Here is a 16,918-nt window from a genome sequence, read left to right as displayed (position 1 = left end):
AATATTATTCTCTTTTATCAATTTAATAAGGTTAATTTTAAAAAATTATCACTTTTTTTCATCTGTTTATTAGCTTTTCATGGTATGGGTAAAACAACCTATGACAATACTTATTATGGGAAAGAAGGAGTATAATTATATCATTACTTATTTAATTATTTCACACATGCATTTATTGTGGAGTGAGAAGAAAAGAGGATAAAAAAAAAGGTCTTACTAACCATTGTCCTTATGACATTGATTGAAAAATTAAAGGAGAAAAATATTTATTGTGCAAATCATAGGAGAATGTAAAAAAATTATAAACAATACAATTTTTTGTCTCTTAATACAAATATTTTTACTTCAAATTCTTTAACCAATACCCTTAGGGCACTGGTTAACCTTAAATGACACAAAGGAGTACTATTCTAGTATTAATTTTCTTTTTTACTCATAATTAAATATGAAGTCTATTAATGATATATAATTGTTTTCCCATTAAAGTGAGTGCATTTATTGAGCTATCAACAAAATAATATATACTCATTGGTTGAAAACTTATCTTTTGAACAAAACTTAAATATGTTTTTATTCCTTCAAATTTGGATAATAATTTTTTTAGTCCTTAAAAAAATAATTTATTTCTATTAGTCTCTCAAATTTTTAAAAAACTATTTTTAGTCTCTTTTTGTTTCATGTGTTTATGATTTCACAATTCGTAACAATTTTTAACCATCAAAATTTATTTATTTTTTAAAAAATGATTTATGGTGATTTAAATTGTCAAAATATTTGACTCGTATAGTTTGGTGATTTTTTTTTTTACATATTTGGTTGTTTTAAAGAAGAAAAATAAAAAGATAGATGTAGAATTATCACAATTTTTAACATATTCAGGTTGTTTTAAACTGTCACAAATTATTTATAAAGAAATTAAATTAAAAAATATATTTTTGATGATGACAAATCATCACAAATTATGAGATCATTAACACAAAAAATGATATGGACTAAAAGTATCTTTTCAAAAATGAGGAACTAATAAAAATAAATTCTTTTTTAAAGGACTAAAAGAAAGAATTACCCAAATTTAAAGGACAAAAAATATATTTAAGCCTTTGAACACTAAACACATCTTAAACTATTTAATGTCATGAATAATCTTAAAATAAAATTAAAATTTAGGTTCAGTTATAATTTTGATCTCTTAATTTTTTAAGTTCTCAATTTTGATTTTTCTAATTTTTAATTGTAACATCTAATCTTCTAATCTTATAAATTAAAAATTTTAGTTCATCTGTTAGATAATTTACTAATTATTATGATTAATAGAGTTACGAAGTTAATTAAAAAATTAGTTTTTTTAATAATCATTTGCTTTTAAATCATTTATATTTAACTTTCATAAAAAAAATTGTTTATAATTAATCTATTAATTCTATTAATAGTAATTATTAGGTAATAATCTAGTAAATAGACCTAAATCCTCACTTTGTAAAATTAAGAGCACCAAATGCTATAGTTCAAAAAGGAATCAAAATTAAAAATTAAAAAAAAAATAAAAGAATCAAAATTACAATTTAAACTTTTTGATTTGAATCATTGTCTGCATTTTGGGCTTGTTATCAGGTTGAGTAGGTAGTGTGCATGTACATTTGAAGTGAGAGAGAAATATGCAAACCTTCTCCCTTGCACAGCATCAAGTCAAAGCACGGTTTTTGTACGAAGATACCCTGCATTTAAAAACCAATTCCAGAGTGGTGAATCAAGGTGTACATTTTGTGCACATGAAAAAGCAAGTGCAGGGTCCAATTCCAAACGCGTGTTTGAGTGAAAGCAGCAGGGGAGCAAGATGGTCTCTCAATGGAATGACGGCTCTTGTCACTGGTGGCACTCGTGGAATCGGGTTTTCACCATTTTCTTCTTCTCTCTTTTTATCATTATTCATTTTGCTTTTGCTTTATTCTCATTCTTTCTTTCATTTCAAACTGTGTTATGTTTTAGGCACGCCATAGTGAATGACTTAGCCGCGTTTGGCGCTGCAGTGCACACTTGTTCCAGGAACCAAACAGAGCTCAAAAAGTGCTTACAAGAGTGGCAAACTCAGGGGTTTCAGGCTACTGGGTCGGTGTGTGATGTGTCTTCACCACCCCAGAGAGAGAAGCTCATTCAGGAAGTGGCATCCACCTTCAGTACTGAGCTTAACATCTATATAAGTACTACTCATAATGCTAAGGCAATGCATTGCGTTACATTTTATTTATAAGCTTAATATATGTTAGGAGAGTTCAACCCTTTAAATGGATCTAACTATCTTGACGGATTAATTCTTGTTCTCAGTTAGGGGTACCCTAGGTTCACCTAAAAAAGACTTATTTAAAATCTTATGTATAAATCTTTGAAATTTGAATGGTAACTGGAGAGGGGTGTGAGAAAAATATAATATATTACAAACTGCGTGCTTTCTTCTGTGTCAAATGATAAATAATCCGTGTCAAAGCAGAAACTAGTAATTATATAGCTCATTGAATTTACGTGGCAACTGACAAGCACATTTTTATATAGCTAGATTTGTTTAATTTGGTTGACCTGAACAATGTGTGCATGAAGAATGATTCGCTTTCAAAGTAGTCTCCTTCCACTTGATATTCATCAATAAATTCTTTACAGTAACACTGGTTAAGCATTCATATGCGTGACTTTGTGTTTTAGGTGAACAACGTCGGAACAAACTTTAGAAAGCCAACCGTTGAATACAGTGCTGAAGAATATTCAGAGCTGATGACAGTTAATTTAGACTCTGGTTACCATCTGTGCCAACTTGTATATCCTCTTCTAAAAGCATCTGTAAAGGGAAGCATTGTGTTCATTTCATCTGTTGCTGGTGTGGTCAGCTTGGGTACTGGATCTGTCTATGCAGCATGTAAAGGTGAGTGTGAGTGCTGTACTCATTAATCACTATGTCTTTTCTTTCATTCAAGTGAGATTAATAAAAATTACTTCTAGAATCCTTATGTTTCAGTTCCTACACTTACAAACCATTCGTTTTAGTTTTTACACATGCACTTTTTTTATTCATTTTAGTCTCTATAATTTTTGGATGGTAGAGACTAAAATAGATTAAGAAGTGTTGGGACTAAAACAAGTAGTTCTCAGATATAAGAACAAACACTTAAAGATTGAACGGTTATATAGAGTAAATAAGTAATTAAACCTTGATAAAATGTTATCACAAAAAACAAAGATAATTATATTTGTTGTCATCTGAATTTTCGGCTGCAATTAATCAGCTTAGCAAAAATCTGGCTTGTGAATGGGCAAATGACAACATAAGGAGTAACTGTGTTGTACCTTGGGCAACCAGAACCCCACTTGTTGAACATGTAATGTACTTGTTCCTTTTTTTTTTTTTTTTCCTTACCTGTTTTCCTTTCTATGTAAGCCTTAAAAAAGTATTACTTGGTAGACAAGACATGAGTCTCTCCTAACAGTCGATGTGTAAATCATGCTTGTCAAACTACCTAATGAACTCTACCCCATAACTTAAACACACCCAATGTTTCATACAGGATACAGTTACTCTGCTGGAATGTTACTTGGTGCATGTTTGGGGCACAGCCTCCCCTTTCAAAAGTACATCGAGAGCAAAAGATTCATTATAGTTCGTTCGCCAAAAGAACGTTTGACACCTTCCATCAGATTTCCAATAGTCATCCAAACATAGTTTTAGGCATCCAAATGTCTACATGTGGTCACCACCATCGTTTTCTTCAATCCTAGATCTACTACATTCCACTAACTTGCAAAGTTTATTCAGAACAATAACTATACAAAAAAAGAGATTTTTAATTGACATTCATCTTAAACTTCACCAGAATAACTACGTGCCATATATATTATAAACTCCCAATATCAAAGCCAATTTTACAAATGTTTACATAGGGCATGTTTGGATTTCCATTGGGATGGTTTCAAAAGTATATTTGAGAGTAAAATCAGTTTAGGTTATGTTTGGTTACCTCCTAAAAGTATGTTTGAGAGTAAAATTTTGTCTTAAAACTGAGTTTTGGAGAAGTAAGACTTGAGATACAAAACTCAGTTTTCAAACTTTAATCCAAACATGCACATAATCTAAAGTTTGGATGCTAAACGACTGTCTAACCTGACATACCGAAGCTTTTAGAATCTATAAGGTCTATTGGTGTGGCAGTTGCTTTATTGGCTTTGTGGTTTGCTGATATCTTCTAAAATCATCAAAGGGTGAGTTCAAACATGTTATCAAATAAAGAAAAAGGTTTAGTTGTGTACGGATGAATTATTGAATTATTTTGACTATCAAGTATTTCCTGTTTAATTACCACTTTTGTATTTAATTTTGTTGTTTCTTGAAATTCTTGACTATTTTCACCTTTAAATTAAGTACTGCTAAGAATGCAACACTGTAGATTCCGAAGTCAACCTAACCTAGCAAAATTTTTTCAGTTTTTCTACTTGGAAATTACATGTCTATTAATATTGGGATGATGAACTTTTGCATTATCAAGAAAATCCATTTATTCAATGTTTTGGCAATTGAAGTTTGAATCAGAGGTAAATTTTGGCAGATATTTTGAAATTTGAACTAGATCAATATGTTTAGTGTATGTTGAAAATAGAACAGAACTAGACTTGCAGTTAGAAAGTAATACGTTTTGTTTCCACTAAAAAGACTAGAATATGAAGAATAGAACCATTTCTTTTCATTTCATTTTGTGTGTGCCAAAAGCCATCTTAATTGTCTGTTGTTAGAATTATGGATGTCCATGTGTTCGATCTAACTTGTTTTATTTTTTTGTAGTTGTTCCAAAACCAAAAGTTTGTGGAAGATATTTTGTCTCGGACCCCTCTTAAGAGCATTGCAGAAGCGGAAGAAGTGTCATCACTGGACAAGTCAAGTTATTTGTGTTGATGGAGGATTAACCGTCAATGGATTTGAACCCAGCATGAGAATTACCTGAAATTACTTTACTGTTTTTCTGTGAAACAAATGATTCCCATTTGATTTCATTTTCCCTCCTTTCTAGTTGTCTATGAGAATCGGTGGTCTTATTAAACTCTCATAAGTTATAAAAGGTGTGAGCGGATGTAAGATGACAAAATTGATGTAATTAGTATTTGAGCTCGAGCTTAAGTTTTTTAAGTCCAAATTAAATATGGGTTTTAGCCTGATCCAATAATGATCAAATGCAGGCTAAGCCCATAAAAAATGAACTTTTACAGAATTTTGATTTCATTATTTAGACCCAAATTTAATATGTTTTTTTTTGGCTAAATCCATTATAGCCTGCAACCCAAATTAGCTAGATAGCCTATTTTGTCACCTATAACTTTACTTATATTATTGACATAATCACTCAAATATACTATAATTACTCACAAATAAATATACTTCAATTAACATTTTTGTTATTAAATTTAGAAGTAAAAATCAATATAAATTTTTATATATAACATAAAAACCACTTAAAGTTAAGATCAATTTAACTAATATTTTCTAATAAAAGAAAATAAATTGATTTAATATATATACAAAATAATAAAAAATAATTATTTTTGTAAAAATCAAAAGAGTTAATCTTCAATCGAATGTATGATTTCATTACAATCCTTTTCCTTAAAATATTTTTTATGCATCATACCATATATTATATTCATTTTCTCAAAGTAAATGTAAAATATTTTTCTTATAACTTTTTGAATAATGAGTAATAAAATTTTGTTAATAATTCGCAACAATATATACATATTTTCAAACAGCAAATAGTAACGCAAATACAAAGAGTTTTTGCTTGGTGATCCAACTATAATGTGTCGTGTGTGATAATTTTATAATAATTAGAAAAAACTACATAAATCTCCTCTGAAATTTTCATTAATTACATGTACACCATATCATTTTGTTCACATTACTCTAACACAATTAATTAAGCTCATCATCTTTTTTTGCAAACTGAAAAATATCTGTCCCCAACACAAACAATCCCAATCCTCATCCGCTAGGGCGACGGTCAAAGTGCGGAAGTGAGAGCTCTAGTGATGTTTCAGATTTGGAATGGATTTTGTTGGATTTGGTGATGTTATTATTGCAATTAAATTCATTTTAAAATTAGTATAATTTTATTAAATAAATAATATATTATAATAAAATATAAAAATATAATAATATTTACCATAATAGAATATAAAAAATATAACAATATTAATCAGTTTTATTGATAACTATTTTTTGTCAGAAAACTTACTTAATCATTTTTAGTAAAATATCTTTTTTTAACCTTTTTTTTTTTGGATCTGTAACAATCAAACTCAAGACTACGAACCAATAACTTGCCGGTACTATCAAATAATTTAAATTAAAATTGTTATTTTAAAATATATATAAAAAAAAAAAATAGGGTGCTTCAATGGAGGCTCAGGCGGCTTAACTGGATCTAGTCAAGACATGGACCTTGGACGAACATAATTGCCTGCACTTAAAAAACACATTAAATGTATAATTAATTCAATCATTTTCTATGCAATATATTAATTAAATCATTAAATGTTTAATTAATTATATAACATAAATCAAGGGGCGAAGACTTTGTCAACTTGAATAAACAAGTTCCAAAGGCGTTTTAGAGTGAAAAGAAAAAAAAGAAAAAAACAGAGGAAGATGGCAGAAGCAGGAAGCAGCATTAACAGAGGAGCAAGATGGTCTCTCAATGGAACGACGGCTCTCGTCACCGGCGGCACCCGTGGGATCGGGTTTTGATCATTCTCTCCTTCTCACATTCTGTTTTGTGATTATTATTCATTTTGCTCTGTTCTGATTCTTTCATTTCAAATTCTGGTTCAGGCACGCCATAGTGAGTGACTTGGCCGCGTTTGGCGCTGCTGTGCACACTTGCTCCAGGACCCAAACAGAGCTCAACAAATGCTTACAAGAGTGGCAGAGTCTGGGCTTTCAGGTAACTGGGTCGGTGTGTGACGTGTCCTCACCATCCCAGAGAGAGAAGCTCATTGAGGAAGTCACTTCCATCTTGAATGGCAAGCTTAACATCTATGTAAGTACTACTCATAATGCTAAGGCTATACATTTCATTTGATTGTATTTACAAATTTATGTACTAGTAGTATTAGATCTAAAGTTTATTTTTTAATTCACTTTTTTTACAAAACTTTTGTACATGATCATTTAATGTCATATTATTAGAATTATTATAGGTGCACTTTATGTTGTTTTCCAATCAGAATTAGAGTTTCACTTTGATAACCTGCATAATAAAGCTTTCCATTAAAGGTCAATCTAGATTAACGAGGTGAAACTTTCATTTTGATTGAAAAGCAGTACTAAAAGCACTTATGTAAGTGAATTTGTTTAAGCAAAACAACATACAAGACTTGTCCTCCCAAAACACCTTAAATGTCATACAGTTACTACATCTATTTTCTTAATTTATCCATTGATCAATCTTTAGAGTTGAAGTAAACAACAAACTTTTTTCTCGGTTAAATATATAGCTTATTGAATTTGTTTGAGGGAGCTAGTTAATTATCCTCCAAAACCATTGATGATATATGTAACAAGTACATTGGTTATAGCTAGATGCGTTTCATTTGGTAGACCTGAACAATGTGTGCAAATGCTGCCTATTTGAGATCATAAGCTTCCATCACTGACTTTGTTTTATTTTAGGTGAACAATGTTGGAACAAACTTTAGAAAGCCAACCATTGAGTACACTGCTGAAGAATATTCACAGCTTATGACAGTTAATTTAGACTCCTCATTCCATCTGTGCCAACTTGCATATCCTCTTCTGAAAGCATCTGAAAATGGAAGCATTGTGTTTATTTCATCTGTTGCTGGTGTGGTGAGCTTGGGTACTGGAGCTGTTTATGCAGCAAGTAAAGGTGAGTGCTATACTCATCAAGTCTTTCCTTCGTATACATGTGATTAATCAACTTTTATCACAAACTAAGATAATTTTAACTTTTTGTCCACTGAATTTTCAGCTGCAATTAATCAGCTTACAAAAAACCTGGCTTGTGAATGGGCCAAAGACAACATAAGGAGCAACTGTGTTGTACCATGGGCAACCAGAACCCCACTTGTAGAACATGTAAGTTACTTGTTCCCTACTTTTATTTTTCTTGGCCCTTTTCCTTTCTACCAAAGCCTTAAAAACAATATTACTTGATAGACAATACATTAGCGAACCATCCAAGTCCTGCAAGATTGGGAAAATGTTTGTTAAGAAGCACTAAACTAATTGTAGAGAGAGAGAGATTTTAATGACATTCATGATAACTTTCACCAAAATAACTACATGTCATATACTATGAACTCCCAATATCAGAACTTGTTGGACTATAATATGATTTGAAATCTCACATCGAATAAAATTAAAAAAGTTGAGCATTATATAAGTAAGGAGAAAACCCATAAATCTGAACTTTTAGATTTTAGACTAAAGTGTGGTGTTAGATTCAATTATATAGTTGGTTGCTCATGACTCATTGATGAAAATCTCCCCATACTAAACCACTACCTAACCCAACTCATTGATTCTTTTAGAATCTATTCCGGTTGTGTCTAACATAAAAGATAACCGTTTCGTGTTTAATTTTGTTGTTTCTATAAATTCTTGACTCACCTTTAAATTAAGTACTCTAGGCCTGCCATACGGTAGGTTTTGAAGTCAATACTTACAGACCCTACCTAACCTGGCAGAGTTTTATACTTTTTCTGCTTGGAGATTATATGCCTATTATATTGGGAGGATGGACGTGTGCATTGTCAAGAAAATATTTTTATTCAATGTTTTGGCAATGGAAGTTTGAACTAGAGGTAGAGTTCGGCAGATATTTTGAACTAGTTTTGGCAATTGTATGTTTGGTTTATTTTGAAAATAGAACACAATTAGACGTGCAGTTAAAGACTAATACTTTTTTATTCCACTGAAGGATAGAAGTACAACATGAATAATATGTTCAAAAGAGTGTGTTAAGGAACGTAGTGCTGGTATTTGTCTTGTTAAAATTATGACGTCTATGTGTTTGATCCAACTTCTTTCTTTATTTTATTTTATTTTTAGTTGTTGAGAGACCAAAAGTTTGTGGATGATATTATGTCTCGAACTCCGATTAAACGTATAGCAGAACCCGAAGAAGTGTCATCGTTGGTGACTTTCCTTTGCTTGCCTGCTGCTTCTTACATCACTGGACAGGTTATTTGTGTTGATGGAGGATTAACGGTGAATGGATTTCAACCCAGCATGAGAATTACCTGAAATTACTTTCCTTCCATCTTTGTGGGAGTAGAACAACGATTCTCATTTGATTTCAACATGTGTGTGACAAGCCATGTCAATTTCGTTTTTTCTCCCTTCTAGTTGCATATGAAAATGAATGGCCTTATTTAATTCATATGAACAACTTATATAATAAATGGAACATCCTATTTAATAGTACTAGGTTTGATGTTTTTTTTTCTTTTATAATAGAATAAATAAATTATACATGGCTATTGTAAATTATCTTAAAATTTATACAAAATGATTTCTCATTAGTTAATCATATAAAAACTTTTACACTAGCCATGCATGCATACTAAACACAGTGCTGAAGAATATATGGCTAGTTTGGTTCTCTGAATTTAGCCCGTGAATATATGGCCAGTTTGGTTCTAAATTGTGCCATAAAAGACACTCGTTTTTTAAAAAAGCAACTTTTATTTTTATAACAATTTAACAAGCCATGAGGCGTTTTGCCAATAATAATAGCCCATAGTGCGTGCCATTAATTAGATTTAACTTTTTCACGTGTATTCTTTTTTTTTTAAAAATGTAAATTATATTAAATCCAAAATGATACAATAATAAATGGGGCATATCCTGCAACTAGAGAAAATCAAAAGTCTCCCTAATACAAGAAGACCTATATCAAAATACTAAAACAAATGCAACAGGTGTGTTTGTCTATACATAAGAAACTTAATCTTGCTAATAATCTTTATTACAGAAAATTGATAATCTTCAAAAATCAGCTTGTTCCTAGACAGCCAAATGCAGTAGATTGTAATTGTTATAGCCAAACAACATAATTTTCCTTGAATACCTAATGTGAATCTGCCCCTAATTAAAGAGTCAGTAATGCGTTGTAAAGAAGTAAAACGTCTGCGAAAAGGAGTCAAATCACGAATGTGAGCCCAAACTTGGAGAGATTTTCTGCAAGAAAAGAACAAATGAGCATTTGACTCAGCCTCATTTGAACATAAAAGGCAGAGGGAACCCTTGTTCAAAAAAATAACTTTGTCAAGAGTAAGTAGTCGGTTCCTTTTAGCAAGCCACATAATGAAAGACATTTTATGGGGGATTGCTGGGTTCCATATAACAGAACACCAACTAACAGTAGGCTTGACACCTCTAATGTATTCATAGACTTTGCCAACAAGCAATTGTTCATTGGTGCTCCAAGATTGAATCCTCTTTTTGGTCTCTTCCGTACTTAGCTCCTTCGAGATAATAAAGTCCCTTATTTGAATGATTTTCTTTATCAAAACTGAATCTGATGAAGAAGTATTGTAATTCCACACACCGTTCCCTTTGAAATAGTAATGGTGAACCCACCGAACCCATAGAGAATCTTTCTTACAATGAAAGTCCCACAGGATACGGGAAAGAAACACAAGGTTTCAGTCCTTGAGATTAAAAAGACGTAAACCCCCTTCTTTTTTCGGAGAACAAACTACTGACCAAGCAACCAAGGACTTGTTTTTGCCAATATCCGCTTTGCCCCACAGAAAATTACGGCACGAAGTTTTGATCTGGTCCAGAACAGATTGCGGCAAAGAAAAAATCCTCATCCAAAACTTCACAATTCCTTGAATAACTGCTCTGATCAACTCTAACTTACCTGCATAAGATAAAGACTTCTTGCTCCATCCCTGAATCAGGCTAGTAATCTTGGAAAGCAAGGGAACATAATGACATACATTTAATCTAGATGATAAAAGGGGAACACCCAAGTATCTAAAAGGGAAGTCACCCAAGCTAAATCCAGTAAGTTGCTGAATATGAGAAAGCTCATGAGGCCTAATACCGGCTGAATATATGGCAGATTTATCAGAGCTGATGGAAAGCCCTGAAACCCTACAGAAGTGCTGAAGCTTGGCAAACATAGTTGACACAGAAGGGATATCTCCTCTAGATAGAAGCATAATATCATTTGCAAAAGCCAAATGAGATAGCTGAATACCTGCACAGTTGGGATGAAATTTAAAATTGGCATCATCCTTGAGGTTGCTCATATATCTGGAAAAGTACTCCAAACAGAGCACAAACAGATAAGGGGAGAGATGATTCCCTTGTCTAAGACCCCGCTGTCCTTTGAAGTGATCATAAATGGATTCATTGACTGCCACACTAAAGGAAGTGGAAGAAACACATTCCATGATCCAAGTACAGAACTGGGCTAGGAAGTCAATGGACTTAAGCATCCAATCCAAGAATTTCCAGAAAATAGAATCATAACGGTAGCGTGGTACACGTTACAGAGTGTTGTGGGTTAAAACAAGTTTATATTTATTTTTTGGGATTATAGTATTAGATACAAAGTATTGACAAAAGGAAGCGCAAACATATTAAAGATGTGTATTTATTTTATATTTAGACTAAGATTTAAATCTTGGCCTATTTAATTAAGAGATACAAATTATTGTCACTTGTGTCAACTAATGTTAGTAGAACAAATTTATATTTGTTTCTATTTTACCAAGTCTTTTTTTAGGATCTTTTTTTTAAATTTGAATATGATTCTATTAAAATTTAAATACAGGGAATAATATATATTAAGGTTGGGGGATAACCTACCAACAAAAAAAAAAATTGATTTGTAATTAACTAGTATCTTAATTTTAAACTCATCCTATTAATAGTTTTTAACTGCGCTATTCTATCTCACTCCTCAGATTATTTTGTTTCAAATATTAACAATAATATATAACACAAAATTATGAGAGAGACACATATATGTTCATTAATTGTTTTCGACTGAAAATATTATTTTAAATACAATATCATTTTCATACTGAAATAAAATGAAAATTAAGTCAAAATCCTACATTATTTTTTACCTAATCTTTTTAGAAGAAAAAAAAATACTGAGCTAGGCCACGCACCTTGCAAGTTCATTTTATAACAAACAATTAACAAATAACTTTAATTAAACAAGAGTTAAGTTTCAAGGTGCGCTGCGTGTCAGAGAACCATGCATGTATATATGTGCATATATATAAATCTGGACACCAAATCGATCAATTCAAAATATATATTAACTCGGTTTTTATTTATAAGATGTAACTTTTGAAACTTATTAATTATTTTATATAAAACTCAATCTAGTATTATGTATTAATTATTTCTAAATTAAAAATATTTTTAATTAAATAAAAAGCTTATATTAGCATACATTTTTAAAAAATAAGCATTAATGATAATAATATTTTTGAAAAAATATCTAAATTTAAGATAAATTTATTATTATCAACTAAATTAATTAATTATTTTTTTAATCTTAATGAATTAGATTAATTATTTTTCTTAATCTTAATGAATTAGATAACCAGTGGTTTTATAAACAGCAACGAGGAGGAGATTGTATGGTTTGTTGAGCGATCGAAAACTATAGTACTGTGGAAGATGGCAGAGTCACAACAAAGTAGCAATAGTAAGAGAGGAGCAAGATAGTCTCTCAATGGAATGACGACTCTTGTCATTGGTGGCACTCGTGGAATCGGGTTTTCATCATTTTCTCATTCTCAATCCATTTTATATAATTGTTATTCATTTTGCTTTACTATGATTCTTCTTTCATTTCAAACTGTGTTATGTTATAGGCACGCCATAGTGAATGACTTGGCCGCATTTGGCATTGCAGTGCACACTTGTTCCAGGAACCAAACAGAGCTCAACAAGTGCTTACAAGAATGACAAAGTCAAGGCTTTCGGGTAACAGGGTCGATGCGTCCTCACCTCCTAAAAGAAGAAGACCATGATCCTAACCTAATCACAACATAATACAATATTTATCACATAATGCAACACCTATTTCTTTTGTGTTATACCTTAGGATATATGAGTTGTAAATAGTACAATAGTGCAAGAATATGCTTTCTCATTTTCTGTTATTCCTTCCTATCCTCTAGGTCATTCTTTGTATTCTTTTTCCTATATAAGTTGTAATCATTGTTCTGTCAATACACAGAAATATATACGAATCTTTTCCTCTTTATTCTTTTTGTTGATTTCTCTGTTATGGTATCAAGAGCCTTTTAAGGTTCCATGTCTATCAACTCTGACTCTGATCACGAGGAGACCCCTCCTCCTTTTATCGACCCCAGCCAGCAACCTTCTAGCCCATTTCACATCCATCCCAGTGAAAGTCGTACCTCTATTATTGTTACCCCACCACTTACAGGGAACAACTACCAATCATGGTCTAGATCCATTCGGATGGCCTTGATATCCAAAAACAAAATGAGCTTCCTCACTGGAACAATTTCCATGCCGACTAGCACTGACCCTCTATTTCCTCGTTGGGAGCGTTGCAATACGCTTCTTATGTCTTGGTTGATTCACTCTGTTTCTCCCTTTATCGCCCAGAGCATCATTTTCTTCGAAAATGCTGCTGCCATCTGGATTGATCTTCGCAAAAGGTTCTCTCAAGGCGATTTGTTGTGTGTTGCCAAGTTACAAGAAGAGATTTACTCTCTCAAGCAAGGTTCTGCTTCTGTCATCGACTACTACACTACTCTCAAATCTTTGTGGGAGGAATTAGACAATTTCCGTCCTTTGACTCCTTGCACTTGCTCAATCAAAGATTTTCATTATCAGGATTTCATTATCCGATTTCTCAAAGGACTCGATGAGCGCTTCACCATGGTCCGATCAAAGATTCTACTTCTTGATCCCCTACCTTCTGCCAACAAGGTTTTCTCCATGATTATTTAGCATGAATGACAACATTTCACCAATATCTCACCGTCGCTCAATGTTAACCCTTTTGCCAACGTCATCTATAGTAGAAGTCGCGGCATTCCACAGTCAGGGGGAGGCAAATCGAACTTTTTCAATTGCAAATATGACCACTGTGGTCGCCTTGGCCACACCAGCGATGTCTGCTATCAGAAACAAGGAAATACCATTCCTAAATGTGAACATTGCACGCGATACGGTCACACCATGGATATATGCTACACCAAATTTGGATATCCACCTGGCCACTCAAAATACCCGGGCCGACCTCGCCTTCCCAACAAGACTGGAGCTTCTGAAGGTGGCGCCGCTGGTGGTGCCGCTGTCAACAATACTACAAGAGAAGGAAACCGAACCCTACATGGAGAAGAAAATAAGGATGGGTCAACTACAATACCCGATCCCAACATCACACAGGCCTAATTCCAACAACTGATGGCTCTACTCCAGAAGACTCAAGTTGGTGGTGCGAATACAAGTGACGTACCCATTAGAGCAAACCTTATTCACCACAGCCCAAACTCTGTTTCTGATCTGTGTGGTACCTCATTTATTTTTTCTATCAACACCACCCACACACTTAACACAATTAACACACCCTGGATATAGATTCAGGGGCCACGGACCATATCGCTTGTTGCTTGCATTACTTTCACACTTATTCTAAAATAATACCAATAAAAATTAATCTACCCAATGGACAATTTGTTGAAGCCCACATTACTGGAACAATTTATTTTTCATCAAGTTTTGCCATTCATGATGTCTTGTATGTTCCTGGTTTTTCTTTTAATCTTTTGTCCATCTCTAAATTACTTTTCAATCTTAACTACTCCATAATCTTCTCCAATATGTCTTGTAAAATACAGGAAATGAACACGTTGAAGATGATTGGTTCAGCTAAATTAAAGAAAGGGTTGTATCACTTGGAAATCGGAGATAGAGGATCACCCTCACACTCACCTTCCATCATCAACAATGCAAACATCAACCATACCAATGACTCTACTCTTTGGCATTTTAGATTAGGACATTTATCTGGAAATCGTCTTAACATTTTACATCAAGAATACCCTTTCATTTCTAGCAATTTCAATGAAATTTGTGATGTTTTCCATTTAGCAAAACAAAGAAAGTTACCCTATTCTCTTAGTACTAAACGTAGTTTTAAAATTTTTGAATTAATTCATATGGACATTTGGGGTCTTTTTTCCAAACATTTTATTCACGGTCACAAATATTTTTTAGCTATCCTTGATGACTACAGTCCTTACACTTGGGTGGTTTTGTTAAAAACAAAAGTTGAAGTTAAAACACATATAGAAAATTTTGTTGCTTTGGTTGAAAACCAATTTGAAACAACCATCAAGTGCATACGCTCTAATAATGGACCGGAATTTTTGCTAAGAAATTTTTTTTCTTCAAAAGGCATACTTCATCAAACACGTTGCGTTTACACACCACAACAAAATGGGAGAGTTGAACGCAAACATCAACACATTCTTAATGTTGCTAGGACCCTCATGTTTCAATCCAAAATTCCTGATAATCTCTGGTCTTATGCTGTTAAACATGTTATCTTCTTAATTAATCGCATTCCTTCTCCTGTCATTTTAAACAAGACACCTTTTGAGCTTTTGTATAAACAAAAACTTGATTTTTCTATGCTCAAGGTTTTTGGTTGTTTATGTTTTGCTTCAAAACACACTCCACAACACAAATTTGATGCTAGATCTCGAAAGGGAGCCTTTTTGGGTTACGAAAATGGAACAAAAGGGTATGTTGTTCTTGATACAAGCAACAAAGAAATATTTATTTCCAGAAATGTTCTATTTCATGAAATGCAATTTCCTTTTCTCAAAGACAGCCCACACAATATAACTATAAGCCCACAAATAGATACCCTAACTGCACCATTCATGCTATAAAAGTATATTCATACTTTCAATTAATATTTTAGTTAGGTTTTTTTTTTGTGAGAGTAAAGCAGTTAGGTTAATATTTTTTCTATTCTTTAAATGTTATAAATGAGATATATAGTCTATAAAGAAAATTTTGTTAAATTATGTTGATAAATTATAATATTTAATATTTCTTTAATCATAATCTTAAGAAAAAAATTGACATTTAAAATGGTTAATTTCGATTAAAAAACAATATTTTAAAATATATTTTACAGTGAGTTGTTTATGATAAATATAAATTTGTTAGAAAAAAATAATTTTTTTATTTTTTCAAATTATAATTTAAATAAATATGTGCAACTGCATCTAGTTGTTGGTTGGATTTCTACACTCAAAGAACATGCCTACGTAGTTCTTAAAAGAAATTATATACTATTTTGATATGTTATAATGTGATTTTACTTTAATATATTAATTTGATCATCAAAGAGGTTTAACTAATTGAGCATTTTAATATCGGAATTCTTCCATTTTTTTTTAAAGAAAAAGTATATTAATTTGATCGAAACCAACGTTTAAAGGACACTTCACTTCGATTTTGGGCAAGGCCTTAAGCCTCGTATGTGTGCAAGTTCTATTCATTACCATGTTCATCAAGCAATGATCTAAAAGCAGTTTTTACGTAAATAATAAAAAGATAGAGCAATTTCTTACCTGAAAACATTTTCACATACACTTGGCTACGCCAAGTTACACATGACTTTAACATACTTACTTGGTATGCAAAACTTTCTTTTAAAGACTGTGACACGATGAATATATATGAAATTGCATTCAAACCCTACTTTTAATTCAAACCCTATTTTTAACTAGTAGTGCTCATGACTCAATTTGTTATCTCTCACCTAAAAGTTATCAAATCAACTGTAATAAAAAATATAGTTTGGTCTAGTTTAATTTTCATTTAAAATAAAAT

At 32.0% G+C, this 16,918-nt stretch overlaps 2 protein-coding genes across 3 annotated transcripts; both read left to right on the top strand.

Annotated features, from left to right (window-relative positions):
- Positions 1-1,657: 1,657 nt before the first annotated feature.
- On the top strand, positions 1,658-5,058 carry LOC114396390 (tropinone reductase homolog At5g06060-like). Of its 2 annotated transcripts, none has more exons than XM_028358326.1 (5): positions 1,658-1,888; positions 1,987-2,194; positions 2,695-2,912; positions 3,260-3,365; positions 4,820-5,058. In XM_028358326.1, the coding sequence occupies exons 1-5, from the start codon at positions 1,770-1,772 to the stop codon at positions 4,928-4,930; spliced, it is 762 nt and encodes a 253-aa protein (XP_028214127.1). In that variant the 5' UTR covers positions 1,658-1,769; the 3' UTR covers positions 4,931-5,058. The 2 variants fall into 2 exon arrangements, with proteins under 2 accessions (XP_028214127.1, XP_028214129.1); XM_028358328.1 differs by having other exon boundaries at positions 1,987-2,197; positions 2,698-2,912.
- A 1,548-nt stretch (positions 5,059-6,606) lies between these two features.
- On the top strand, positions 6,607-9,478 carry LOC114396389 (tropinone reductase homolog At5g06060-like). Its single transcript, XM_028358325.1, has 5 exons — positions 6,607-6,768; positions 6,860-7,067; positions 7,700-7,916; positions 8,019-8,125; positions 9,101-9,478. The coding sequence occupies exons 1-5, from the start codon at positions 6,677-6,679 to the stop codon at positions 9,293-9,295; spliced, it is 819 nt and encodes a 272-aa protein (XP_028214126.1). The 5' UTR covers positions 6,607-6,676; the 3' UTR covers positions 9,296-9,478.
- Positions 9,479-16,918: the final 7,440 nt, after the last annotated feature.

This window comes from Glycine soja, chromosome 18, assembly GCF_004193775.1.
Source record: "Glycine soja cultivar W05 chromosome 18, ASM419377v2, whole genome shotgun sequence".
NCBI classification, from domain to species: domain Eukaryota; kingdom Viridiplantae; phylum Streptophyta; class Magnoliopsida; order Fabales; family Fabaceae; genus Glycine; species Glycine soja.
Note: the sequence above shows the minus strand (reverse complement) of the source record. Positions and strands in the feature narration are given on the sequence as shown.